This window comes from Sus scrofa, chromosome 10 (assembly GCF_000003025.6).
Source record: "Sus scrofa isolate TJ Tabasco breed Duroc chromosome 10, Sscrofa11.1, whole genome shotgun sequence".
Classification (NCBI taxonomy): domain Eukaryota; kingdom Metazoa; phylum Chordata; class Mammalia; order Artiodactyla; family Suidae; genus Sus; species Sus scrofa.
The window spans coordinates 52584696-52612685 of NC_010452.4; the positions used below are offsets into that span (position 1 = coordinate 52584696).

A 27990-nucleotide genomic window follows, 5' to 3' on the forward strand; every position below is an offset into this window, starting at 1 on the left:
ACCATGAAGCCTCCATTTCTTGGAGCACTAAACTAAATCATAATTTCCTACTCTCATTCCAGGGCATGTCTGAAGAAAAAGCCATGAGATATTTGTCAAACTTTTAACGTATAAAGAGAAAAGAACAAAAATAACACTTCACCTCAGGATTCTAAAAAAGGCTAGGTTCCATGTGCAAATTGTTCTAAAATTAACATCCCACCTCCTCTAAGGATTACCATAAGCTATTTCTCTAAAAGCAAACATTTTCATTTCTTCTTAGCTAGTTCAAGTGTTATTTCACATGGGTCCCTTTCATGTTCTTTTTAAGGTTTCATAACAAAACTTTATCTTGATAGGCCTATACAATGAGTATACCAAAAGATTTCACAAATGGGCTGTAACTCCCAATGTTGGGAAAAGGATAAGAGGAAAGATGAAAGAAAGCCCCTGTCACCTTATTCTGCCTGTTTCACTGTATCTCCAGAGATCCTAACATTTGCACATACGGATATGGAAGCGAAGCAATACAGTTGGTAGGTGAAGTCCACTGAAGAGCAACTTTCCCCCCCAACTCAGTGCAATTAACGGCCGGCAATTTGAAAAGCAAAAAAAGTACTGCTAAAGTGGTATGCATGTGTAAATCAAGACAGATCACTATTTACACAACAGCAACCAACCTCATTCTCCTTTTTGCATTTAAGCTAAAATCTGTGAAATCAATTTAGCTATTTTCTGTGGAATATTTTTTGTTCTAACTTTGTGGTATAGAATCCTAGAACACTTCAGAAGCAAAAGTCAAACTTAAAGCTGACTTTTCATGTAAAGTACCTTGACTGCTACGAGTTACAAAGTTAGCATCTTTGCTATAGGTTCTTGTAAGGTTGAAAGTTTAAGTGGTATTTTAGCAAAAATTTTAAATCTTAATTGTCAGACATAAGATGGCTGGTTATAGGAGAATACAAAACATTATTAGCCTGAGTCTATTTTGATAAAAGACAATTTTTAGCTGAAATAGCCTTTGAAGTTTAAGGAATTTTCAAAATGAGGGAAAAGTCCTCTTTCAAACAAAATAAATGAACATGTCTTCAAGCAACCCTTAAAACAGTGTTAAGTCATAAATGCAATTATCTGATTGTGATACTAGTTTCAAAAATAAGTTCATAAAAAGGTTGAGATGTAAAGTCTTTGAGTTCTGTGTTGACCCTACAACTTGGTTTTGTGTAAGTCAAATGACAAGCCACTAGCACTTGTTTTTAGCCTTTGAAAAATACTTTTTCATTCTTTATATGCACGGTCATACCCAAAGTAAAAATATCACTTGAAACTTCCATTCACTTTTTTTTTTTTAGTCTTAGATAACATGAAAAACTTGAGAAGAAATGCCTAGAAAAATGAGTTAAATTCACCAAAATTGGCAAACATGGGTAACTTTTACTTCAAAGATTGTAGAGTAAATAAACAGATACATCTTTCAGTTGGGCTTTCAAGCAATTATACAACAAAGCATGTACTCTCAGCAACATCACTAAGACAGCAATGGATTTTCCTTAGCTTTTACCTGTTGTAATCCATAATAGTGTTTTCCAAAACTTCTGCACGTTGTGCTTTTCATATCAAATTTTTATTAAAGTCTTAGCTATTTTCTAAATGAATATCCTTTTTATTGGATTTTTTCCAATTACAAATGAAATTTAATTTTACATCTATAATTAGAAACAACACTTACAATGGGACTTTACAAATTTAGGTCAAAATAAAAATATATGTATTTTGTGGTTTCATAAAACTTCATTTACTGTATCTTTAAAGAAAGCAGAAGTAACAGCAATATATGTAAAAGTAATGATTTAATGACTATAAGCAAGACAGAGCAATAGAATTGTGCTTCTTTTGCAGACTTCGGACAATGAAATGTTTAGCTACAATTTTCCCATACAAACATGAAACAATATTCATATAGAATAAACACCCTCACAAATAACTGATGGGTGATGAACACACACCAAGTTCGACCAAAGCAAAACACAAACTGAAAATTGTTGGGGATATTCATATTTTAAATTCAACATGCTCACTCTATTTAAAAATTAATACCTGTAGAAGCTCACAATAAACTGCTTCTATTTCCAGACATTACAGAGAGGGCATATTCCATTGTTTATAACTGTAAAAGCAACTCTTAAATTTGAAGTTATCACTATACCACATATTAAAATAATTTTAGATAAAATGCCTTCTTTCAGCAATTTGCTGGTTTATTTAAAAATTTGTTTGAGAATTATAGTGATCAATATGCATTTTAAAAACAAATTAATTCTATCCTAAGCAATGGGAACTGAAGACAGCATTTCCAAATTCCTTAAACATTTTTCTTTACTGCAACTATTACTTTTGAAAGTAAACAGGTATTACTAGAGAAAAGTCAGTATTGTGATATGCCAATTGCTTCCAATGGAAGAGAATTTAGAATGAGATATCCACATTAAAAATACTCTATGCTGATAAGGCTCAAACATAGGTATCTGCAAAGGTCGAACCAGTTGGTAGAATTTTAACAACCATTTCTGAATGCATGAAACACAATATTTTCTTTATAGTATTTATAAATATATCATACAATACTGTTTCCTGTTATGTCATATACCAATATGGCATTGTACAACAAGCATAATGCCATCTGATTCTTACAAAAGCGAATCATTTAAACAAGTCAGTAAAATAAACGGTAGTACCCGCTTTTAGGCATACAGATTGTAAAACTGAAGTTTACTTTTCTTTGATCGGTTTTGCGTAGCAACAGAGAAGTAAAAATCAAACAGGAATCAAAATGGCTAAATATGCAAGAAATTGTTATTCACAGTGACATGGCTACATAGAATGCATTATTCTATGCATATTCTTTCAATTTGTTGAATTTCAAGATAAAAAGCACTTGTTTTCTACAGCTTCACAAAACAGCATAATAACAAGAACAATTAAGGAGGATGTAATGTAGGTGTTAGTTGAGATTAACAAACTCTGGCCCAATGTTTATTATAACCACTGCAGAAGGTTTTCCAATCCAAACAATGGTTACAGAAACCATTTCACATCTGTCCTAACACACAGAAAAACATCTTGCCTGCTTTCTCAGAAACCCATTCATTAGGAGAAACAATCTTTTCAATTAACGTCCATATGAATATCACATCTAGTCCATCTTTTATAGCCAAATTTAACGTCACTACAAAAGAAAGCAAATTGGACGATAGTCACATGTATTAGCATCTATAAAGCTGTAATGGCATGAAGATATCTATATAAATCAAGGGTTTAAAATTTCTTTCCCTCAACAGTCTCAGGTATCAACCAGACGAAGTTGCTGACGACCCATTTACGGACGATTTTCGAGGTCTATTGGCAAAGGAAGATTGGTGGTTACCACTGGGGCTGTTGCTGGTTCCATTCATGGTACTGGAAATGTGAGGAAATTGAGGATGAGGAGACTGCACTGGAGTGCTGGGGCTGGGCAAACAGGAAGAGGTGGAGGGAACACCTCCTGCTGGGCTGTTGGCCTTGTCACTCCCAGAGTCACTTTCCAGCTCTCCAGCATTTGTCAGTCCATCTCTCTGGTGACTGATCTTCATTCTTTTACACGTAGGTCGAACTCTGTATTTCAAAGGAAGTGGCCCATTCTACGAAGTTAAGAGGAAAAAAAAAAATCAGTCTTAAATCTTTAAGTACAATTTACCAAAATAATCTTCGAGCATCAGGCATGCTACTTACCCTTCTCCAGGTGTAAATGTAGGCAATGTCCATTAGTGTATAGTAATCCTTTAAAGGTTCCTCTTCATACATGACATCAATCTGTTGGAAAACAACCCTTCAATTATTAAGCATCACAAAGAACTACTGTAAATCTAGATTTTTTGGGTCATCTAAATATAAACCAAAAATGCTTTAAAAAGTATTTTCTCCAAACATTTGGACAAAGAATCCTCCTGAAACTTCAAATGAGGAAAAATCTTCCTTGAAATTATTAAGGGATTTGTTTTCATAGCACAAAACAGAATCCATATCAAACATTTTAAGGGATATTTCCAAATTAAGTGCCAAATTAAAAAAAATTTCTATTGCTATTTTTGGTTTAGAATCCAAAAAGAAAAAAGTCATTGAATTTTTTTAAAGGATTTACATAAAATGCATCAAGACTATAAAGTAGATACCTGGAAAGTATTCGGTATGTCCATTTTACTTCTGAGAAACTTTCTGAGGTGCATCACAGTCATTGCTGCTGGGCACCGTAAATATCTTTTATCATTCACCTAAAAGCATATTTAAGAAAAGTAATTTTTAAAAATTCCTAGCTTTAAGATAAAAAAACCCCTAAATATGTTAAAAGGTACTAATACCAAAAATGGGATGTGACTAAGTTCTGAGCTACATTTTGAGTTTGCTATTACTATAATACTAAATGAACACATTCCTTATATGAGGAAACTTTCAGTACCTCAAAGCATTACACATTAATTACTTAAAATATTTTGTAAGAATAGTAATCACACATAAATTAAAATCTATTTATTAACTATTGGATATAGATCACTCTTAAACATCAAACAAGATGATTTTGATAGCATCATCTGACCCTAGGATATTCTAAAGGGCAACACACACCCTCACAATCCAAACAATGTTTCTTCTATATGTTTCTGTGTCATGAAACATACCTCCTCCTTAGATTTCTCCTTGTCTTTGTTTACTTTCCGATCCAATCTAAGAAACAGACAGTTTATTAGGGGGAAAATGTACCTACTAAATATATTAGCATAAAATACATTTCCTAGAGAATTTACCTGTTCTGGTCAAAGAACTCAATGGATAAACTTATTATCTCGTCATCAGTTATAATTCTCTTATCTTCATCTGCAACTTCTCCTCTATCTTCATTAGAGCCATTGGCAGCTATAAAGACATTTTAAAATTCAATTTTTAAGAATTAAATATTTAACTTTAAATATTAAACACTGTATATACAAAAGAGTGAAAGCGGTACTTTAAACTCAATTTTAATAAATTCTCCCTCCAAATAAAATGTCTTTCCCCTCCAAAGAGTTTACCGTCAGCTGAAGGATGAGCTGCATAAAAATCCCTCCTTCTCTTCATTTCATCTAAAAAGGGGGAAAAAAAGACTTAAACAATTGTTATAGCAAGAAAAACTGGTAAATGTTTTTTAAAAATTCATTTTTAAGCAAGTTACTCACTTTTGAAAAGCCCCGGAACTAATTTGTATACAATATCTTGAAGAGTTTTATCTGACCTGAAAAGGAATAAATTAGAAAATAAACTAAATGATATAGCAAAAACTAAAAATGTTCATAAGTTGTTATACATTCTTTGTTTTCTTTGTGTATTTTACTTGACTGTGACACTGTCTATAACTACATCAATATGATAATTATGAGGATAAAAGTTCTTTATGTAGTATACTGTTTTAAATTAGTAGAAAAATACTTTAATAAATTCTTCACATTTCACTGAGTCAGGAGAACTGTACCTTTCAAATTACTAACTTAGCTAATATGAAAGAGAACAAAGAGGAGAGAATGGAAGTGGTTTAAACACATTCACTCTTGCCTATTACTAAGTCAATAAAGCAATGCAAAAATGGAGAACTAATTTGGTTTTTAAAAAGTGATCTTAAAAAAACCCTTAAAATTGCCTGAATAATATTGAACTTTGTTTAAATCTAGTCATCATTAAAATGGCCAATAAATTAAAGGCTACTATCCTGTACAAAGTACACCGATTAGATGGAGATTGAAGGGTAAATTTTCTATGAAGAAATAAACAGTTAATTCAATAGTTATGTAATTTCAATAATGATTAAAGACAATGATTTTAAACACTTTCCTACCTTATATTCAGTAGTGGTCTGGTTTTGTGAACTTGGACATCACAGATAGGACAATACTTGCTGGTCTCCAGGTAACGCACAATACACGTTTTACAGACTAAAAGTAGAAACACAATTTTATTTTTTCAAGTTTAGGAGTTAGACATAAGCATTAAAATTAGCATCGGAAACAGAACTAGTAGTAACAAAATGGCAAATGCCAAAAGGTACTTCTAATTAAATAAACTAACTTGGTTAATATCCTGAGAAGACTTACACAAGGTATTTACACAATCTGTACTTATACAATAAAATTTTATTAAATATGTATTAACAAAAAGTCATTACATGCAAGAGAAGAAAATGACTCCCTCACTTTGTACCAACTTTCTTAAGGATAGTGGGAATTGTTAGTTTTCAAATTTGAGGACAAAATGTTGAACACACATAGCACACAAAAAATCTAAAACTTTGTACTTACAGGAATGTAGACATTCTATAATGGTTGTGGCATCAATGAAGTACCCTCCGCAAAGTACACACATTAGGTGGGGATTTAGCTCAGTGATCTTGATTCTTGTTGTTCGATGCATTTCTGCTTGATAAAAAAGATCCTGCAAGACAAAGAAAATATTGGCCATAATTCACAGAAAGAGAATAAAGATTATCTCCAACTCCTAGTAATCATCCACTCTGAAAGGCTGAGGTTGTTGATAAAACTCCTTTAACGCTGTACAGCTGGACTGTCCCAACGTCTTCCAACAGTAGGAATTTACTAATTAGACCTCAATCAATTCTACTAAAACAGTATAAAAGGATCCAAGTAAAGTAATTTCTGGTCCCTCAAGTCATTCCAGGAGGGAGAAGAAAAAGGTCTGGCGTGGGGGTTGGGAGCTGAGAGTACTGGGGTCTCTTTCTTGCATTTGTCCTCCAGCCCTGCAGCCCCGTGGCTGCTGCAAACGCCACACACTCCCCGCAGATATTTACCAACCGCTAGGGCTTGTTCCAGGTCTCCAAATTTATTGTAAAACTTCCTTATGGATCTTCGATCAAAAATCCGCCAGCATGCCCTGGCTTCCCAGGGGTTCTGGTTGTTTCAGGAGGTTCCAGCAACCAGAACCCGGCGTTTTGACGTGATACAAAGGGAAAACAAATTCTGCTCTATCTGCATCCCTGGCATTTCCGGAGCTGGGTGCTGGGGCCGCAGGAGAAGCACCTCCAGTCGGCCTCAGTCTGGGGCCTGAACGCGCGGGATGCGAGGGGCGGATCCGGCGGCGCCCGGGGCTCAGTCTCGTTCCGGATTCGGAACTCGCCTCGGTCGGGGTTTCCATAGCAACTTACACTTACACTTGGCATCCGGCCACTGCTGCAACTCCGCGCGGAGCCGGGCCGAGCCCAGAGCTTCGGCTGGCTTGCGGGGCGGCCAGGCGGCGGCAGCGGGCGCGGGGGAGGGGCCGGCTCGACGCGGGGGCGGGGCCGGCTCAGGGGCGGGGTGGGGTGCGGGCGCGCGGCGAGGGGGTGGGGCTGCCCCACGAGGCCCGTGGCACTGGGGAGCAGGATCCCCGCCCGCCGCGACCTGGCAGGCTGCCTGGGGGACCCCGGAGCGTGCAGTGGTAAAGGAAAATGCAAACAGCACTCCGGCCATCTCGGACACTCTTGGGGGCCTCTTTCCACGTCGACTCGGCGCGAAGATCTTCTTTCAGATCTTGACTCCTGTTAGCAGTCACTAGGTCAAAAATTTTCACGAAGGGATCTTTTGAGAATTGCCAACTGTGCACTTAGCCCGAAACCATCAGGGCTCAAATTGCAAAGATGTTTATTGAACTGAACCTCTTTAAAGCTTTCTTCTCTAATAGGAAGTTCTCTTGTAGATTAGATGAGCGATACAAAGTTTTGGAAAGGCTGAAAACTGAAGTCTGTTTTACAACAGACGAGGAGAGGGCAAAGCCTTGTGTATCACCTGAACTATGTTGGAGGCAAGAAAAACTACTTGAATCCACGATGGTGACAATATGTAAAGAACCATGTGATCTGCCCATTCCCAACGCTAAATCAACACCTTGTCAACCCAGAGCATCGAGAGCAGAGAAAAACAAATGTCATTTTCTCAGCCTAACCTACATGCAAAGCCCCACACAATGAAATGATATTCCCAACAGATATAATGTTATAGAAAAGTCACAGTGGGGAACTGTCAGCAACAATACACCAGTGGACAATTACTTCGTGCAGTATTCTAAAAAAATGCATTTCTTGCTCCTACTTCATTCATTTCAGAATCGGAAATAAGACAACGCTTCCAGACTTATCTGAAGTACATTCTCAAAGTTGCCTTGAATAGAAACCTAGGAACTTATAAAACTTGAAGATGCAGCTGAGGTTTTAATTCCCAGGGAATTTTAATGCAGAAGGGGGAAATACTGATCAACATAGCTCAATGGCTGAAACTAAAAGCTTTAGAGTACTTAAAAAAAAAAAAACGGTAAAAATAAAACAAAGCCTCTTTTATGAAAAGTGACCACAGTGGCAACCAGCGACTTCAACCAGAAAAACGTCATGTGTGACTCCTCAGTTATCTTTGGATGACTTGTTTAGAGAACTATTGTCAACATATTGTTAATATAAACCTAAGGGAGGTTGCAGAGGAGTTGTGGGTGGAGCAGTGTCCCTAAAGAGTAGCAATATTTAATTCTATTGTACTTGATGATTAAAGACAAGCCTTCTTGGTTCTTAAAGAAAACTCTCCTTGTAAAACAGCAGGACCTTTCCTAGAAAGATAGTTAGCTAGGTGATACTTCTGTCTCCTTGTGAAAGCACATCACACTAATGCCACTGATCATGAAGTTCAGGAAGGGGCATCATAAAACAGCTGCCTTTATTTCTATTCTACTTTCCAGAAAATCGACACCAGACAAACACAAATATTAACACACAGAACAATCAGACTTCAGTGGAAGGTTATCTACTCGTAGTCTTTGAACATTTTAAATCACATGTACTTGACCAAAACCCTTTCAAATTCATCTTAAGTCTTAGTTCACATAACTCCTCTACTTCAGTTCAGGAGAATCTGGCTACACCCCTATTACCATTTATAATGCTAGTAAATATCACTTTGTTGCTTGTATAAGAATCAGTTCTTTATCTTTTTATACCAATTGTGGGTACGGCAACCTAATGGAGACTTCCAAAACATTTGACATGCTTGATAAGGTTGAGGAAACAATCTTCTGCACCTTAGAAAGGAAAACCTTCTAGGTTCCAACACAGAGACTCCAGTTAAGGAAGCAAAAATTCACCAAACATACAATGGAAAAAAACTCAATAGTTAAGACTTGCTGTTATAACATATTCAGTTGGGGCTGTCACTTTAGTTGGAGGCCTAACACCAGTAATGTCAAAATGAAGGAAAACAGAAGCAAATTCTTACATTAACAATCAGCTTGACGACTGCACTCTAAGAAATGCAAATGAACTCCATAACCCCAGTTGGGGTTCCCAGCCCAATACAAGTATGGGAAAAGCTGGGGTTAACTTGACTTCTAGAGAGAATTTTACCTGTGGGGGCACTTAATGCTCATCCAAGAACTTGGTGGTAGAGTATTATTAATGGACTGACCAAGTACAACTAAATGCTCAATTTTCTTAAAGAAGCTTGTGTGTGTGTGTGTGTGTGTGTGTGTGTATACACACACATGCATATATAGCGACTTTTGTATAGCTTTAAAGATACTGTTACTAGGCATAAATTTACAAAGGTAGGTTATTTCAAACACCTTTGCACTTGGGGCAGATGTATGAGGATGAACTCAAGTATTAAAAAAATTAAAAATTTGCTCATAAAAATCAATCTCTAAGGGATTCTACTTAAATTAAAACTCAAATGTTAATACAGTCTCATAAGTTAGCATATGCTGTTAACAATTGGCATCCTAAGTTTCAAGACTTTAGTGTGGTTTATAATATGTTTCTGCAACATGAGAGTTAAGGTTCTTATAAAACATAGGTTGAACTACTCATAACATTCTAGACATCACCAACCTACACTTGGATTTGAATAAATATGCCTAGAATTTTGCCTACTTTAAAGGAAGGGGTTAATACATGCTCCTCTTTCAAATATTGAACCGTGACCACTAAGCCCACTAAATCCTTTTATTGCAATTGGGAATGATCAAAGTCTCTCTACTTGTTTACTTCCAATTATTAACTGTAAATCTCTGGGAAAAAGATCATGCTATATCGCTGTCAAACCCCAAAGACTGCGTAAACATATGCCATCAACTTTTTAGTGCTCATTTTCCAAAGCATCTCTTCACCACATGACCCATGCTGACATTTAGCAAAACCTATGAAACGTTGTGGACTTAAGTAATGGTTCTGGGTGCATCCCATACTAGAGGTTGAAAGAAAAACTATAGTCTTTGAGAGGGGGGAAAAAAAGAAAAAAGAAAGAAAGAGAGGAAACCTCTTGCAAGACTAACGTCCACTCACCATCATCACTCCAAAAAAAGCTCCAAATTTGAAATGCCCACTTCCCAGTGAGCACGTCCCAAGTAGTGTTTGGAGGACTTATCCGAGACTCCCAACAAATAACACCTTGAAAACTTTACCATTTTAAACACAAATGCAGGAGACCTAGGAAACAACTGGGAACCGCCATCTTACAAGCCATCTAATTTCACACAAGTGTCCCTCCAACTTAAGTTAATAACATTTTTGTTCGGGCTCTCTCCAGTCTAACATCCACCTTAGCGGGATCGCTGCCCCCCACGCAACCCGTCCCTATAAAATGGGGGCGTTCTCTGGCTGTTAAAACCCCTCCAAAGCCCTTTCTTCGGGAGAGGAGGGAAGCCACTTGACCCAAGCAGCTCCCGATTTCAGGCACCCGTCCCCGTTTCATCAAAATCTACCTCTCAACAAAGGGCGCCGTGGCCGGGAGAGCCGCAGAGGCTGCAAATAGAAGTGTTCTTCTCGGGGGCCATGTGCGTCGCGAGGGTGTAGAGGGGCGCTCGGGGGAGAAAGGAACTAAAACGTGGGGCCGCGCGCGGCGCGTCCGGGCTGGAGCGGGCGGCGGCTGGAGCGGCGCCGAGGCCGGCTGGCGGCGGCGGCGCGGCGCGGGCTGCGGGTCGGTCCCGGCGCCGCGGGAGTCGGCGGGCGGCGGCGGGCGCGCGCTCGCGGGCGCGGGCGGCGCGCGGGGCCGGCGGGCGGCGGCGCGGGGCTCGGCGCCCACGCTGTCAGCGCCCTCCCGGCCGGCGCGGGCGAGACGCGGGGGGGCCGCTCCCGGTCCACCCGCGGCCGGCCCGAGCCCCGCACGGCCCCCGCCGCCCCCAGGCCCCGTCCCGGAGGCGCCTAGCCTCCTACGTACCCGGAAAAAGCAGCCGGCGAGAGACGATCGAAGCGGGCGGAAAAGACAATGAAAGTTAAAAGTCGTTCAGCAGAAAATGAATGTGAGCCAAGCGGCCATCTTGAAGCGAGCTGCAGACGCCGCTGTCAATGGGCAACGAGCGCAGCCGAGAGGAGCGGCGGCCGCCGCGCTCGGCTCATGCTGCCTCCCGAGCCCGGCCTCCTCCTCCTCCTCCTCCGCCTCGGCCTCCTCCTCCTCCGCGGCCTCCTCCTCCTCCTCCTCCTCGGCCTCCAACGCCTCCTCCTCCTGGGCCTCCTCCTCCTCCTCCTCGGCCGCCGCCGCCTCCTCCCGCTCCTCACTCGGGGGAGGGAGCGCGCGGAGGGGGCGCGATCAGTATTATTCTGCGGGGCTGGGAGGTGTTTCTAATCCGGATCGGGGCTCCCTCACCACCATCCCCATTGTCTCGCCCCGATCTCTGCCTTTAATACTACGATTATTATTTCATAGTTGCCGTGGGGGGAGGAGGGCGGGTGGGGGGGCGCCGTGTGTGTGCGTGCGGAGCGGCGGGGGGGAGGGGAGGAAGGATGAGGAGGGGGGAGGGGATGGTGGAAAAAAAAAAAAGCACTGCTGAAGGCAGAGTGGAAACTGACACCGGCTCCAAAATGGCTCAGAGTCCGCCCGCCCCCTCCCCCCGCCGCCCCCCCTCCGGGTCACGTGCTCCCCTCATTCCTTAAGGGCGGCCTGGGAATTAGTGTCGGTGTAGTCGGGCCCGCGGCCGCCCCCTCCCCTCGGAGCAGCGCTACCCGGCCCCCTCCCCCTCGCTCGGCGCGGCGGCGCTGGCTGCGGAGACATTTCTCCACAGCGCCACCCGCGCCACCCAGCTCTCGGCGCGGGCATCGCTCCGGCCCCGCACGCAGCTCAGCCCACCCCACCCCCCGTTATTTCTTTCTTTCGCCGCCCGCCTCCGCCCGCGGCGCACACGTCCCCGGGCTCCCGCCGAGCCGCCGCCCCCCGCCTGGCCCCACCGGCCCCACGGGCTGCGGCCCAGAATCCGGCGGCGCGGAACCTGCGCCTGAGTTGGGCTCGCGGAAACAACAGCGCCCGCCCCAGTCTTCCCGCGGCCGCGCCGGCCCCCTTCCCCGCCCGCCAGTGGCCGAGGCGGGGCGCGCGCGGGCAGCCGCTCGCTCCGGGCAGGGGCTCGGCGCGGGACCGGCCGGGTCGGGCCTCCGGAGCTCCGCGTGCGAGGGTCGGGCTTCGGGCGAACCCTCGGGCGCAGGTAACGGGATCGGCCGGCTCCCGCCGCGGGGCGACCGCGCCTGCTCCCCACGTCCCGAAGCTGGGGTCTTGAAGCAAAGCCGCCCCCGGAGATCGCATCCTTTCCCACTGTGTTTAACTTAGATCCTGAGAAAAGGCGATCGTTAAAAGTTAACGCCAGTCGTGTCTATGTCCTCAGAGTAATAATTAACAAACTCAAATCCAAACTCTCACCACTCTTTTTGTGGGAACAACTTATTTATTCAAAATGTAATACTGTCTGCTTCCTCTTGTAAGACTTGAAAAAATCAAGTGGGATCAATGTACGAATAATACTAAAGACGATTCATATACTTAGGCAGAATGTCCCTCTCAACCCTTTCACACATGTAAAAAAAAAAGTAGTGTCAAAATTGTTGAGTGACAGAAATCAAAAAGAAAAAATTTATTCTCTTGAAAAGGAATACATCCAGCTCGCACAAATGGTGGTTCGGCGGATGGCAAGGCGTTCCTGGTCTTTCTCTAGACCCGGGCAGATCTTTAACTTCCCCAAGTTACAACTGAGTTGCTCTTTCCAGGCTTTTCGAAGCATCTTTAAGTTTTCCTACTAAGTCCTGAAAGAGGTATATGATGGCACGTTTTTAGCATAAACACAAGAAAGAAGTATGCAAGTTTGAGAAAGATGCAAGGAAAAAGTCGGGAGGTACTTTGTAAACAAATTTAAAACTGATAAAGATTTTAAATCTTTGACAAACCACTATCAAAAGAAGGTTTTCCTCTAAAAATATCTTATCTTCAAATGGGCTACTTGCCCTCAGATGTGAAATACGGTTTCTAACTGAATCCTCTGAACAGGCAAGGCGTATCAAAATTAAATTTCTCAAGTTGTCTAACAAAGATTATGCTGTATTCACATCTGAAAGTTTAAAGTTTGATTAATGGTTACATTAAAAGAACTCTGCAGGAGATCTCTTTTGAAAAATTCAATTTCATCAAAATTTCAAGTAATGACCATCATTTTTTAAGTGGTAAGAAATAAATTCGTTGTCATGTCTATTAATCAATGTAATTTTGAATCTCTCCAGTCTTAAATTGACAATATAGTTTTAGGATTTTTGTATACCTGCTGCTTTATAAAAAATCATTTTAAAAGCACTGTTTAAAAATCCTGTTTTTGAATGTTTAATTCAATTTCTGAAAGCAAGAAACACATTTTTCAAAGCCAAGTTCTTCATTTTGCTTTGTCCTGTTGGCTCAAACACATTACTAATGGAAAGAATTGACACTCAACACTATACAAGTTTATTTTAATTGGAGGGAATAGCAAAAGCAGACCAATTCTGTTAGTAACATCTTAATCTCAAAAGTGAAGCCCACAATAAAATATTGCTTTTGAAGCCCCCATCCATTAAATCCTTAACCAACCTTCATTATCTACTGACAGATGGTTAATTTTCTTTTGAACTTGCCATAGGCATAATTTTCAGTTTAAAAAAAATCTATAAAAAGATAGAGGTATATGCATAGATCCTAATACTGTACCTGTAATTGTTCCATGTTGCAACTAAAATTAATCTCTGGGTGGGATGGGAAATCAGTGTTCTAGGAAAGAAAAAAAATGCTTTTTATTTAAATCAAGGCAATTTTAAATTTCATTACACATTTAATTTTTAGATAGGGCTGACATATAGATACCTCTACATTTAAGGTCACCAAATATGCAGGTCTGTACATCTTATGAAGCTGACTGGTCTAAAACAACACAACACATACATTTCAGTCTTTATTTTTTTTTTTAAAGTACCCTAAATTCCCCTAGAGAACAGTTTGTTAAACTTTACCTTTATCTGATATTCCAAACGCCAAGAAACATCAGTTATATGAGGGAGAGATCTGCCTATACTGAAAGATACAATGATAATTTTATACATAATAGCTACAGAAAAACTTTCAGTATTTATCAACAATGGTGTCTGTCCCCCCCCCCCCACAATTTTAATCCATTCTGAACTTAAAACATTGTTAAACTTTATTTTCAAGTTCTGAGTAGTAAAAAAGCATTTAAAAATTATCTCAATAAACTTTATCTTTCATAACATTAGATTAACTTCAATTGTTTCACTTGCCCTTTGGCCCCTTTTCTTTTGGTCTAGCTCCCAGTTTTGTCCTGTTTTGTTTCACACCAGCACTCTCCATTCATACCTGCAAGTGAAAAGTGGCTCAGCTTGACACCTTATACAGTACCTACCTTCCCAGTAGGATTTCTAGGGAATTTCTATTATTCTGGGAGGAAAAAAAAAAGAAGAAGAAGAAAAACACATCTTTGCAAACTGAATAGAAGAAAAACAGTAACTGTTAATTTTTAAAAATTTAAGTAAGTGACCTGACCTGATATTCTGTGCAAAACAATTCTATTCTCTCTCTATCAAATTTACAGTCTTCTAGGTAAGTGCTGAAGGAAAAAAAAACAAAAAACAAAAAAACAAAGTTTAATTTCTATTTTAAAAACTGAATCTGGAATCATAAAGGTACTATTTGAAAAGAAATGGATATTTAAATAAATCCTGTACCTTAGAGTTGATTTGTCAGCTCTTTGCTTTCCAGCCTCCAGTATGTAAGTTGCAGCTGCGGCATGACAATGTTTTAAAACCACTGGGTCGATACATTTCAAGTCTGGGTGATCTAAAATACATTAATTGGCAGTGATGCCTGTGATAACAAATTCTTTGTAGTCCTGTTTCTAAAAAGATATTTTTATTTGGGTAAAGAACCCCCTTTTAACAAGATAACAAGAAGAATTCAACTGTAAGGACTGCCAATTATAAGTAAATGAGAGGAGCAACATGGTCAATGGCAAAATAATAAAGAGCACACGTCAATAATTATGCTGTTACCTGGTCTCGATTACCTTCTCTTTATTTTGCCTTAACACTTTTGTGTGTGGGGGTGTGTGTGTTTAAATATAGTCCTAGTGTAAAATAACTTTGCAGTGATCATTGTAACGCTGGATGGAGTCAATTCAGAGGAAAATAAGATGAATATTTTTACATGGTGTAAATTTAAGAAGGAATAAACTTTCCTTCTAAAGATTGATTAATTTTAGGGTAACTGGCTCCATGGACTAATTAATACATGGGGGTTGGGGAGAGGGAACTAGTGCAGAATATAAAATACAATTTTCAAAATATTTTCAGGTTTCGACAGTCATCTTTTTTTTTTTTTTTTTGAGATTAACCCAGGTGGTGGTTACTATTTTCGTCTAAAGGACTTCCACTTTCATACTTTTTGCACACGTGTTTAGCTCGTGAAACTAAAGAAAAAAACAAAAATTTGAATTGAGATATTTATATTTAAGAAAATCATCTAAAAGTGATCTGTCTTAAAACATGCCTCCATCCATACTGACACCGCACTCCGCAATCACTGACCGGACCACTTACAAAAGACTCTTGATAACTGGTGCGGAACAAAACCTTATGCACCACAGTTTAAGGTTCTAGACGTGGAACCTGTGCAAAACATATTGAACTAGTGTTGGAGTGATCAGAAGAACTTGAGGTAGTCTCTAAGCTGGAAAATGTCAACACTATTTGACCTGGTAATTACTCTGGAAGCAGACCTTTAAAACCTTTGCCAGCCTAGCACTTAAAGCTTGAATTGCAGAGAAGCTGCCCCGATGAAGTCCAAGTGTCAAACAGCCTTTGCCCCAGACCTGGCGGAAAACCTCAGACATTTTAGGCCACAAACAAGACTTGAACACGGGTTTACAAAGGAACAAAGAGCCTGCGAAGGGAAATCAGGCCAGGAACGTGTAGTTGGCTGTGTGCAGGTGCCAACTGGGGACAGAACAATGCTCGGGGTCCGCCGTGGGTTCTGGCAGAGCCACATCCCCACACTCCGTCCGGAGCGAAGGGCGAAGCCCGGAGACTTCCTCTTCCCGGGGCTTTCCCCTTCTCGCTCGGTCTCGCTCCTCTTCTCCGAGCGCCCCTCCACCCAGGCCGATCCAGCGCAGAGCCAAGCGGCTTACCTAACACGGCCTCGTCCGCCTGGGCGTCCAGCAGGCTCTGGAAAGCCGCCCGGAGGAGAAGCGTGAAGGCGTTGGAGTCGAAGGAGCCGGGATCTGCCAGCATCTGGAAGCCTTTCTGCACATACTCCGAGAGCTCCATTGTGAGCGCGCCGTGACCTTCGACACGCGCACCACGTGACGCGCGCCGCGCGCTCAGCTGATGCGGCCGCGCGCGCACGCGGCTGGGGCGGCGGCGCGGACTGCGGGCCTTCGCGCCCGGGGCCTCCCCTCTGGTCTCCCCGCCCGCGCCCCGACCCGCGCCCCCGGCCTCCTGCCAGCCGCCGCCGCCGCCGCCGCCGCTTCCGTCCAGCCCTTCCTTCTGCGCCCGCCGCGGGAGCTCCCGCGCCTCAGCAGGAGGGGCGGCCCGGGCGCTTTGTGGACGCGCTCGGCTCTTTCTCCCCTCGCGGCGCTCACCTAGAACTGTCACCGGCTCCTGCGGGGCCAACGGGAGCGCTCGCGAAAGACCCCCATCGGGAGGTGGAGACGGTGTCGGGATCCCGGCCCCCACCTCCCCCCCGAGGACTACGCCTTCCGCGCTCCTCGCCCAGCTCCAGACACTGCGCGAGCTCCAGTCTAAGGCAACTGGTTGGGTTTTTGGTTTGGAGATTTTTTTAGAAAAACTCAACAGCACAGCCCGTTTGTGAGTGAGACTGTAGAAGTCTAATTATAATTCTTACTTGTTTTTCCTTTTTCCTTGTCATTTCTGGATTACAGCAATTGGTTCCTTCCTGTGTGGGGGGGTGTCTACACAAATATCCGTATATATAGTGCGCGCGTGTACTTCGGCAATTGAGGGTTTAATACCTTAACGCACGAACATATTGGACAGGATTATGAAAATTATAAGATATCGGTGCAGATAAACACCTTTCAAAAGCAAACTGATACACATTTTGAGCTACTGTACTCACAACATCCATAGGTCCTGTTTTAACTAGTCAAGCAATCTTCATTTATTTATAACAGATAAATAACTTAGTGAAGTATAGTTAGGAATGGCAAAATCTTTATTAGAAGTGAATTACTGTTTCTGATACCCGTAACATTAAAGGGTCAAATATTGTATAAAGTTTAACTTCCTCTTTATATTTCCACAAAGTTAGAGAACAAGAATGATTCTTAAAAAAAAAAAAAAAAAAAAAAAAAAAAAAAAAGGCAACAACCGCGAAGCAAAGTAGAGTATGCATTTTTTGATCAAAATAATTTAAAAAGTCAAAATGAAGGTTTTTTCTCCGGTGGAGGGGAGGGATAAGGAACGAGAAAGATGTTTGTCCTCAGGAGGCATTATTTGAAACAGACCCAATATGAAACACTTTTTGAGGCATAATTTAGGTGCTTATTTGTTAAAAAAAAAAGTTTCTGTTGAAAGCAGTCAACATTTAACCTTGCACCAATGCATAAAGAGCACCTGATTTCACAACAACAGGACGCAAATGGAATAATTTAGCATCAGTAAAGATTGAGTAACTACTCAGTTCTCCTTTGAAGGCTTTGAAAGGCATGTGAATTAGCTCTCCACTTCGGTGAGCATATAGGAGCAGTGAAGGATTTAAAAGTCTCCCTAGAGTCTTTATGAAACAAACACCTATTAATCATGTTCATCTCTTCTTCCCATCTCTTTTTTTTTTTCTTCTAAACTACTTGTTTCTCATCAGTAGTAAAAAGTCAGTTGAAAAATGTCCAGATATCTGATTTGCATAAGGGATATTTTATAGGGCAGAGTTGTGTAAAAGTTAAACAATAACAACACCCAAGCTCATTATGTTTGTTACACATGTATTTTATGACCTTACCTAACATCGATTGCTAATGGTCTAGTAGAATTTGAGTTGATAACTGTAATCAGAGTCAATTTAGAGTCAAAAAAGAAAGTCATGCTTAAGCATAGCTTCTTAAATGTTATCTTAAAAGAGGAAAGTAAATACAAATAAACGTGGGTTTGTGGGCATAAAAGTTAGGAAATTCATGAGGAATTTTTCTAAAATAGCTGTCAAGTTATCCTCCTGCACATAGGCAAGTCCTTTCTCATACAAATCACTTGTCCTCTTCTGCCTAAATATATTTATGTCTTAGGCCCAAGGGATGGGCACATTTCCAGCTCATACAAAAATTTTAACCATATTGTTTTCTGATACTAGAAAAACTGAATTGTGCTCCTGAAGCTAATTTATGTCAACTCCCTTTGAAGGAGGCACAGAATTAAGTATTTGTTTAAATGTAGATAGTACATGTGTATCTTTGACAAGTATGCCATTAAGATACATTGAAGCATAATCATTAAAAGGTGTGATTACACAGATAGAGACTCTGGCAGCAACAAAATCAATGTATTCTGTATTATTAGAAAAACTATGGAGGAACACATTTTGAAAGTGTGTAAAAAAAAACCTTAAAATTTTTGCTTTGATCCCTGAAACCAGTATTGGAACTTTCACTAGATGTTTAAAAACTCTGCAGCCTTAAAGCCAATAGACTAGATTTGCCCTGAAAGAACCTTTTGAAATAACAGTTATGTGCAGCTGAATATAATAAAATAGATGTTGAAAGATCTTCATGTTTATAATGTATTTTTCCTTTTAATATGAAAATATTAAGATAGATAATGCTGATAAACTTGTCTTTTTATTTTTGAGGATCTACAAATTATTCAAAGAATTGGAAAGTATCATTTTAAACAATGTTTTAGTGTGTTTTAAAATACACTGTATCCTTTGAGCTGGTTACTTTTTTAAAAAATTAGAAACCAGTTTAATATTGACCTCTGCACTGTGAATACAATTTAAATGGGCTGGGGCATTTACAGATTTATGTGGTCAGCTTTTCCCAAAGGCCTGCCTCATTGGTACATTTGTTAGTTGCTAACAAACAAACAAAAAAATTCTAGTACTTATTTTTTAGATTGTATAAGTACTTTTGCTTTTGTGCAGAGAAAGCTGAAGGAAAGTTTTCCTTTAGATTGAAGAGTTCCTTGAACATGCATTGGGAGAAAGGGGGAAAAAATACAGTTAAATGCCCATGCATCCAGAAGTTTTTACTGGTATACGTATTGTGTTCTAGTGGGGTTCTATTTTATCCCTGCTCATGGAATACATGCTCGTTTTCCAGAGAGAAGTTTAAAACCCTTAAATATTACCTATACATAAGAAACCATCTTCTCTCTGTCCTCTCATATGGATTCTTTGATGGGTTAGGATCTTAAAGCCTTGAGATAAATATTAATGAAAATAGAATGTATCATTTTAAAGCTATTTTAACCACAGATGGACAGTTGGGAGCTTAACTGAGTTACATATGGCATTTGAAAGTATAGGTCAAAATTATTTCTGTGAATTTATTCTCTTATTAAATATCTTAGTAAGGCATAGATTGGGGCTTGGAATTTAAATGGTCAAGTTTTTACACATTTATGACCACAGAGTTTGGTGAATTCAAACTGAATCTTACATGTTGTCAAAAGACCACATTGAACATTCAGAGGGGATAACAGAGTTTTAATTTTCAAATTAAGCATTTGGTCTAATCCCTAATAATTTATAAATGGTCATTGCTACAATAATTAATATAGGCAAATACATCCTTTTCCCTTCCTTACGTCATAAATTCTATCTTGTATGTGAGGATTTTTAGATAAAACTTACATTCATTTCAATGGAGTTAGTGTCTTAGTATGTGAGGAAAAGTGAAATGCAAGTCACATTAAAGAGCTTGGAGCAATAGGATTGAAAATCAATGATACAATGTTCTCTAAAATACAAAATTCATGCTTATGGTTTTGCACAAGTGTTTTGAATTTTTCCCCCAAAACTTTGATTCAAAACATTTAGACTAATTAGTACAATGCCTATTTAAGTAATAGTTTCAACATTAAGTACCATTTTAAAAATTTCATTTTTCAGACAGTTGCATCAAGGAAATGCCAAATATAAAAATTCAACATGATGTAACAATAAACAAAATTAAATATTTCAAATCTAAATGGTCAGGTTAAATTTTCACACTACTAAGAAGCTGAGTTTCTTAAAAAGGTAAATTTCAAAGCATTTCCTTTGAAATTAAGAAAGTATAATTTTGTTCAACTTTGCAAATAGGAAATTCTATATTCAAAATATTGTTTAAAAAAGAATATTCTTGAATTTCTGAAGTGAGATTTGGGGGTTGACTTTGTTAGCTACTTGAATTAGAATGAGAAAACTTTGTAACATTAAAGGAATGTACATAAGAATCAAATGATATTTTTTAATATCAAATCTTTGTATCTAACCAGTCTATGGGTTTAAAAGGATTTTCTGCATATTGGAAAAGTCATGTCTGCCCTTTAGGGTTTCCTTTAGGAAGTTTGATCCTTTATTTTGAAGCCAAGCAACTAAATAAGGAAAATAATCATAGTCCACAATACATTTAATGAGAAAAGAGCAGGTTGAATTATGTATCTTGGAATTTCTCAACATAGAGAAAGAAAAACTAATTATTTACCTTTACATTCAGTAAGTGATTGAAGTGATTACAATGTATTTGCCTTTTGTATGGATTACAGAAAGCAAGTTCACTTCTTAAGTCACATAACTTATATTTACTTTTCCAGTGATGTAATATGAAAATTAGGAGCTGGCCAATCATCCAATAAATTCTGTCAAGTAGACAATTTAGATAATAAACACAGTTTCCCCTTCAACAGCAGACTGGTTTTATTCTTTACATTAATTGTAAAGATCACCACTTTGATTTGGTATTAGCCAGAATGACCCATGGCTTAGTTAGAAGATAATGACAGTGACGCATGGACACGTTGAAATAAGTTTACTTTGATGAATGTATCTCATTAATCCTTCCATATACATATGGACTATCCTTTAAATTGTTAGTCTATTTTTAAAGAAAGAGAGATTGAATATTTTTTAAAAGAAAGAAGGAAGGAAGAAAGGAAGAAAGAGAGTGAGGAAAAGTTTTATCTTTGAGGAAAGAAATAGCACAGAAAGCTATTTACAGAAAGCTATGTTACTCTCTAACATAGTCCATTACAGCAAGATTCTCTTAGCCACACTGAGTTCAACTAAGCCTCACATTCATGCTCAAAATGGACCAGAAGATCATCTGCTCTGTCCAGAACCTAACCAGTTTTAAGATGGCTTATATTTAGACTACAACAATAAAAAATATCTAACAGATTTCTTTCCTTTTTGGTTCTGGTTTTGCAATCTCTGTTCTAACACTGTATTTTCTCATACCTCAGAAATTGAAGTTTTGACCAGGTCCATGAATTTTAGCCAAAAAAAAAAAAAAAAAAAAAAAAGGAAAAATGGGCCTACTCAATGGAATATTGTTGTCTAAAGCCAACCATTTTTAAAAGTCTGTATTTTGAGAGCATGCTTTTTACATATTAAGTTTGAAGTTTAACTAATGTACAAATATTCATATTTACTTTGTTTAAAGAAGTATCATTTTAAAAAGAAAAAAGGAACAGAAGAAAAATGAAAAGAGATATTTTATAGACTAAGCTCAGGTAACAGAAACTGTACTTGCTTATAAAATGAAAAATTTGACCATCATTTAACAATTGCATTATTTCAGAACAGAAGTTTTTTGTGTAATATAAAAATGTGTGATTTGAATTAAATACAGTGCAAACACTAAAGAAATGATACAAAATGTGGTTTTAAGTCTTTTAAAGTAACATATTTAAACGAAAATTAATATATTAAGAAAGACTACTTTGCAAAGAAAGGCTTAGGTGAAAGTGCTTTAATATTTTGAAGTATATATGATTTTTTTTATTTTTACTTTTTTTAGTGCTGCACCTGCAGCATATGGAAGTTCTCAGGCCAGGGGTTGAATCAGAGCTGCAGCTGCCAACCTATGCCACAGCCACAGCCACAGCCATGCCAGATTTGAGCTGCATCTGCAACCTACACTACAGTTCACGGCAGAGCCGGATCCTCACCCCACTGAGTGAGGCCAGGGATCAAACCCACATCCTCATGGATACTAGTTGGATCCTTAACACAATGAGCCACAACAGGAATACCTATATGATATTTTAAATAATATTGGTTAAGAATTGAACATTTTAATTATGATTGTTTTGAATGTTATTTTCAAGAGAATGTGTACTTTATAACCCTTGTCAAAATAAAACATAGACTTGAAACAATTTTATGAGAAGTTCAGGCTAAAAGTACTTTTAAAAAATCCTTAGAATAATTGTGTTGGGTTTTCTCACTTATTTTTTCCATATACAGAACTATTCAGAAAATACTTTAATTAAAGTATAATTGACTTAAAATATCATATTAGTTTCAGGTGTACAATGATGATTCAATAATTTTATACATTACAAAATGATCACCACAATAAATCTAGTTACCATCTGTCACATATACAAAGTTATTACAATTTTATGACTATATTCCCTATGCTATATTTATTTTATAACTGGAAATTTATTTTATAACTGGAAGTTTGTGCCTCTTAATCTCTCTCACCTATTTCACTCATCCCCCTACAATCCCCTCCCCTCTGGTAAGAAAATACTTTAAATAGTTTATACATAACTGATTTTTACACCATGGTAAATGCACAGAAAGTAATTTTATAGACTGTTGTGAAAACAAGTGCCTATGAAATAGATGAAATTTTCCACTTTTTCTCCTTAAGCATTTGATTATTTTTATTACAGTTAAAACATAACCACAGTTGTTCTAACTCTTTCATGTGTTATTTTCAAAATTACATTTCTTTGTGTAAGCATTCTAATCTGTATTTTACGGAAGGGAATGGGGAGCAAGATTTATAAAATCACTTTAATGTCATAAAATACCACAAAAATAATGACTGGCAAAAGGGTGAAAGGAAGAATTGCTTAATACAGTCAATTTAGGCCATGTTATTAGAAATTTGGACTTGAGTTACTAGTATCAGGGTAATTACTCAACTTTCTTTTTATTTTGTGCTAAAGTAAATAGCCTGGATTATTTGGAGCAACAGTATTCTAAATCAAAATTAATCAGATAACTGGTAACTTTTATTTGACTTGCAGTGCTCTATAAATTATAGACCAAGAAATGAGAGATTTGGTAAAGAATAATAATGTAGATGGAAACATATGGGCAAATGAGGCCTAGAGAAACGCTGAAGTTCCATATGCTTTCCTTAAAATTTGAAGGTGATGGAAGATTTTTAATGAGGCACAACTACAATATATAGGTGAGTCATGGACAGAGGTTTAAAAAAACTTGTTTTTGCTAATGTAGTAATTGAATTAAAATATTTGAGTTGAAATGAACATTGTTTTAGAAGACCAATGGTTTCAATAAAGAGATGTCTAATTTTCTTTTATAAATTTCTATGGACAATATGCACACTGCAAAGGACTCTCAACAGTGTATACTGGAAATATTGATTTTACATTTGCCAATTATAATAGAAGGAAAATATTCTATAATATATGGTGTTGTTTTTAAGGTTGCCTTAAATTATTTTTGGAACAAAATGGACATTAATGGAAATCTAAAATGCAGAGGCTTGTGAGATAGTTTAACCAATGATTAATGTTTTTAGAAACTTAAAAGCATTTTCAATCTAACACTTTTTAATTAAATTTTATTTTACTTTTATTCTGTTTCTAAAAATTGCTATGATCAATATTTGTCTGTTTGTAGAGACTATGACATTCCATGATGACTAATGTTTGAGTCATAATGATAGTCTGTTATATTAAAATCAAGAATGACTATAGGAAAATAGTCATTTTGCAAGCAAACATCCTGTCAAGTAATGGCCAGGGTAGCAGGGAGCATATGTATGTCATAAAGTAATAGACTTAAACCTTTTGCTCAAGGTTTAGCTAAGCCTTAAGTATCTGTCCCTTGACATAGATGGCATAATGACAATCTAATTGCGTTTGTCTTCAGTTTTTAGCTCCCCTTTATTAAAGTTTAAGAAAATATTGTAAAGACAAAAAAGCCTTTACATTAAAATGTTACAAGTATCTCCAGCACAGCTTTATATTTTGCAAAAATTTAAATGATCCTTTGATCACTCAAGGTAAGTAAAGAGTAGATAATATACTTTGTATATTGGCATAATATTGCACCATTCTTTAAATGAAAATGGTTGTTACTCTTCTACTTTTCCTTTAAGATATCTGAGTAATTATATAAATAATATTTTGGAAATGTAAGAGTATAAATGGCAAATTTAAGGATTAGAGTTTATCTCTAGTTTCAAGAGAAATGTCAATTTTTTGAATAACGTGATTACGATAACACGATTTATTGAAAAGGAAAATAAAAAATCTATTGTGGAGTACTTATCCAGAGATGTATTCTGGATAAATAGGGAAATTTTCATAATTCTTCTTTAAAAGTTTATTTTTATCTTAATTGTAAGGATCACTATAGAGTTATATATATAAATAAGTTACAATGCCTTGTTTAAGTATACTGAAGCTCATGAAATTTAAATCTTTATGGCTGTTATTTCTTTACTTTTTTACTTTGCTGTCCTTAAAAAGAGTCCCTTTATTAGACAAGAACCTGGTACATAACAGTTAAGAATTTTTATTGAATGAATGAAGGCAGTATAGAGCATGGAGTCAGAGGAAATTGGCTCAAATCCCTATCCCACCTGCTTCTAGTTCTATGACCTTGGACTTATTTTCCCTAAGTCTCATTTTTCTCAAATGTATAATGGAAGTAATAATGGCATCTCTTTCACATGGCTCTTGAAAAGCTTTCAGAGCCTAAGTATGTGCAAAGCATTCAGAGCCCAGCCTTAGCATGTGTTCCGTGCATGAAGTTATAACCAAATAGTGTAATTCTGTAATTTTAAATTTTGTTTTCACTGGCATAGATTTTTTCCATTCAGATTTACAGCTGTTGTGCACATGATATAACCATCTGAGGACCCCAAGCACATAAGCCCCTACTTAGAAAATTAAATGAAAACCTTCTGGGCTGCCTAGCCCTTCTTTGCAGTGAATCTAACAGAGTTCTTTTAATAGCAACAGTTGTAAGATACCCTCGAAGACTCTGATGACAGTAATTATCTTCCCTGGCATCTCTTGCCCCTTCAGAAATCTCAGAGTCCAGGCCAGGGTCCATTATGGTCAGCCAATCTGTAAACACCTCCTTCCTAATAAGGCCCAGTGGGCCATTCCTCCTCTTGCCACTGGTTCTTATTCTAGTTTTTCTTTTCTCTTTATCTTCTTTGCTTTTTTTTTGGAGGGGGGGCACAGTTGAAGCATATGTAAGTTCCCAGGCTAGGGGTCAAATCCAAGCTGTAGCCGCTGGCCTATACTATAGCTCACGGCAATGCTGAGTCCCTAACCCACTGAGCGAGGCCAGGGATGGAACCTGCATCCTCATGGATACTAATTGGATTTGTTTCTGCTGTGCTACAATGAGAAATCCTTATTCTAATTTTTCTTGAGCATTCCCTTGGGTTAGCAGCTCATTAGAAAGTGTCTGGGAGCAAAATCAAGAGGTCATCACCTTTTCCTCTGTTTATTTGTTTATTTTTATCTTAACCATCGGGGCCACTATAAAGTTATATAAATACGTTACAATGGCTTCTTAAAGCTCCTGGAATCTAAACCTTTATAATCATTACAGCAACTGTCAGGGAGTTGCTGTCTCATGTTCTAGTTAAAGTGATCTATAACTTGTGGACCTTTTGGCTTTGCTTAGAACATCTTTGCATAAGCCACAGGCTTCATAATACATTGAGATTAAGTAAACTTAAAAGAGTAGGACAAAAGAACCCTCACCTACCATGGAATGGAAGGCACATCATTTGGAATGTGGAGCTTTATACTCTACAACTCCAAAGCGTTTAACAAATCAATGAGTCTTGGCAGACGTATGTAGTCATGCAGTCGCACCACACTGAAGATAGAGAGCATTGCCATCCCAGCAATTTCCCATCTTCCCCTTTGCGGTCATTATGGTTGCCCCACTGCTGATCCCAGGCAGCCATTGATTTATCTTTGTCTCACTATAGTTTTGTCTTTTCTGGGATGTCTCACAAATAGAATCATTCACTTCGCAGTTTTTGTGTCTGGCTTCTCTTACCAAGTATATTTTGGGATTCATGTACGTTGATGTATATGTGTCAGTAGTTCATTTCCTTCTTATTGTCAAATAGTATTTCTTTATATGGATATATCACAGTTTGTTTATTCACTCAACAGTTGATGGGCATTTAGATTGGTTCTAGTTTTTGAGATTATGAATAAAGTCGCTACAAGGATTTGTGTGCTTATTTTATGTAGACATATGCTGTTATTTCTCTTGAAATAAAATCCTATATCAAGGTATGGGATTGCTGGGTTATATAATATGTTTAACTTTATAAGAAGCTTCCAAACTCTTTTCCATAGTAGCTCTATCATATTGCATTTTCACCAGTATTGTATGGGAGTCACAGTTACTTCACATCTTCTTCATGTGTGGTATTGTCTGTTATTTTAGACATTTTAACAGGTGTGTAGTGGTATGTCATTGTGGTTTTAATTTGCATTTCCCTAATGACTAATGCTGTTGAGCATCATTTCATGTGCCTATTTGCCATCCATATATCTTTATTGATGAAGTGTGAATTCAAATCTTTTGCCCCCCTCCCCTCCACTTATTTTTTTGCCTCTCCCACAGCATGCAGAAGTTCCTGGTCCAGGGCCTGAACCCAAGCTGCAACAGTGACAATGCCAAATCCTTAACTATGAGGCTACCAGGGAATTCCTTGTCCATTTTAAAATAGACTTTTTCTTATTATTGAGTTGTTTATATGTTCTGGATACATGTCCTTTATCAGATATGTTTTTGCAAATATTTCTGTGGATATTTTGTGGATTGCTTTTTCACTTTCTTAAAAGTGTCTTTCAAAGAGCAGAAGATTTAATTTTTTTTTTTTTTTTGTCTTTGTTGTTGTTGTTGTCGTTGCTATTTCTTGGGCTGCTCCCACGGCATATGGAGGTTCCCAGGCTAGGGGTCAAATCGGAGCTGTAGCCACCGGCCTACGCCAGAGCCACAGCAACGCGTGATCCGAGCCGAGTCTGCAACCTACACCACAGCTCACGGCAACGCCAGATCGTTAACCCACTGAGCAAGGCCAGGGACCGAACCCGCAACCTCATGGTTCCTAGTCGGATTCGTTAACCACTGCGCCATGACGGGAACTCCTAATTTTTGATTAAATCCAATTTTTTTTCTTTTATGTATTGTGCTTTTGGTGTTTTAACAAATCATTCCTTAACCAAGGTCACAAAGATTTTCACCTAGATGCTCATCCAGAAGTTTTATAGTTTTAGATTTTACATTTATGAGTTTGTGATCCATTTTGAGTCAATGTTTATATATTGTGTGAGATATGAATTAATGGGGTTTTCTTGCTTATGGATATTTAGTTATTTTGTCCCATTTGTTGAAAACCTATCCTACTTTTGCCCTTCCACTCTTGTCAGAATTCAATTGG

General features: G+C 38.4%; 2 protein-coding genes across 5 annotated transcripts; both read right to left on the reverse strand.

The window, feature by feature from the left end:
- Positions 1394 to 11459, reverse strand: BMI1 (BMI1 proto-oncogene, polycomb ring finger). Of its 4 annotated transcripts, none has more exon segments than NM_001285971.1 (10): positions 1394 to 3656; positions 3748 to 3828; positions 4188 to 4286; positions 4692 to 4737; positions 4818 to 4926; positions 5082 to 5132; positions 5226 to 5281; positions 5879 to 5975; positions 6339 to 6471; positions 11226 to 11459. In NM_001285971.1, coding segments are annotated over 9 exon segments (981 nt in total). In that variant the 5' UTR covers positions 6451 to 6471; positions 11226 to 11459; the 3' UTR covers positions 1394 to 3326.
- On the reverse strand, positions 12696 to 16681 carry COMMD3 (COMM domain containing 3). Its single transcript, XM_005668159.3, has 8 exons — positions 16486 to 16681; positions 15029 to 15140; positions 14847 to 14910; positions 14707 to 14741; positions 14300 to 14360; positions 14154 to 14210; positions 14001 to 14060; positions 12696 to 13072 (listed from the first exon to the last, which is right to left on the reverse strand). The coding sequence occupies exons 1-8, from the start codon at positions 16622 to 16624 to the stop codon at positions 13013 to 13015; spliced, it is 588 nt and encodes a 195-aa protein (XP_005668216.1). The 5' UTR covers positions 16625 to 16681; the 3' UTR covers positions 12696 to 13012.

Bases quoted from the DNA above. Each gene is read 5' to 3' on its own strand.
- BMI1 (XM_021063998.1), bottom strand. The intron at 4,927-5,081 runs GTAAACTCTTTG...ATGTCTTTATAG, and splicing joins AGCTCATCCTTCAGCTGACG to CTGCCAATGGCTCTAATGAA. The intron at 3,657-3,747 runs GTAAGTAGCATG...TTAACTTCGTAG, and splicing joins ACATTTACACCTGGAGAAGG to AATGGGCCACTTCCTTTGAA.
- COMMD3 (XM_005668159.3), bottom strand. From the start codon at position 16,624: ATGGAGCTCTCGGAGTATGTGCAGAAAGGCTTCCAGATGCTGGCAGAT. The intron at 14,911-15,028 runs GTACAGGATTTA...TTTTTCCTTCAG, and splicing joins GCTGACAAATCAACTCTAAG to CACTTACCTAGAAGACTGTA. The intron at 14,361-14,706 runs GTAGGTACTGTA...TGTATCTTTCAG, and splicing joins CTAGAAATCCTACTGGGAAG to TATAGGCAGATCTCTCCCTC.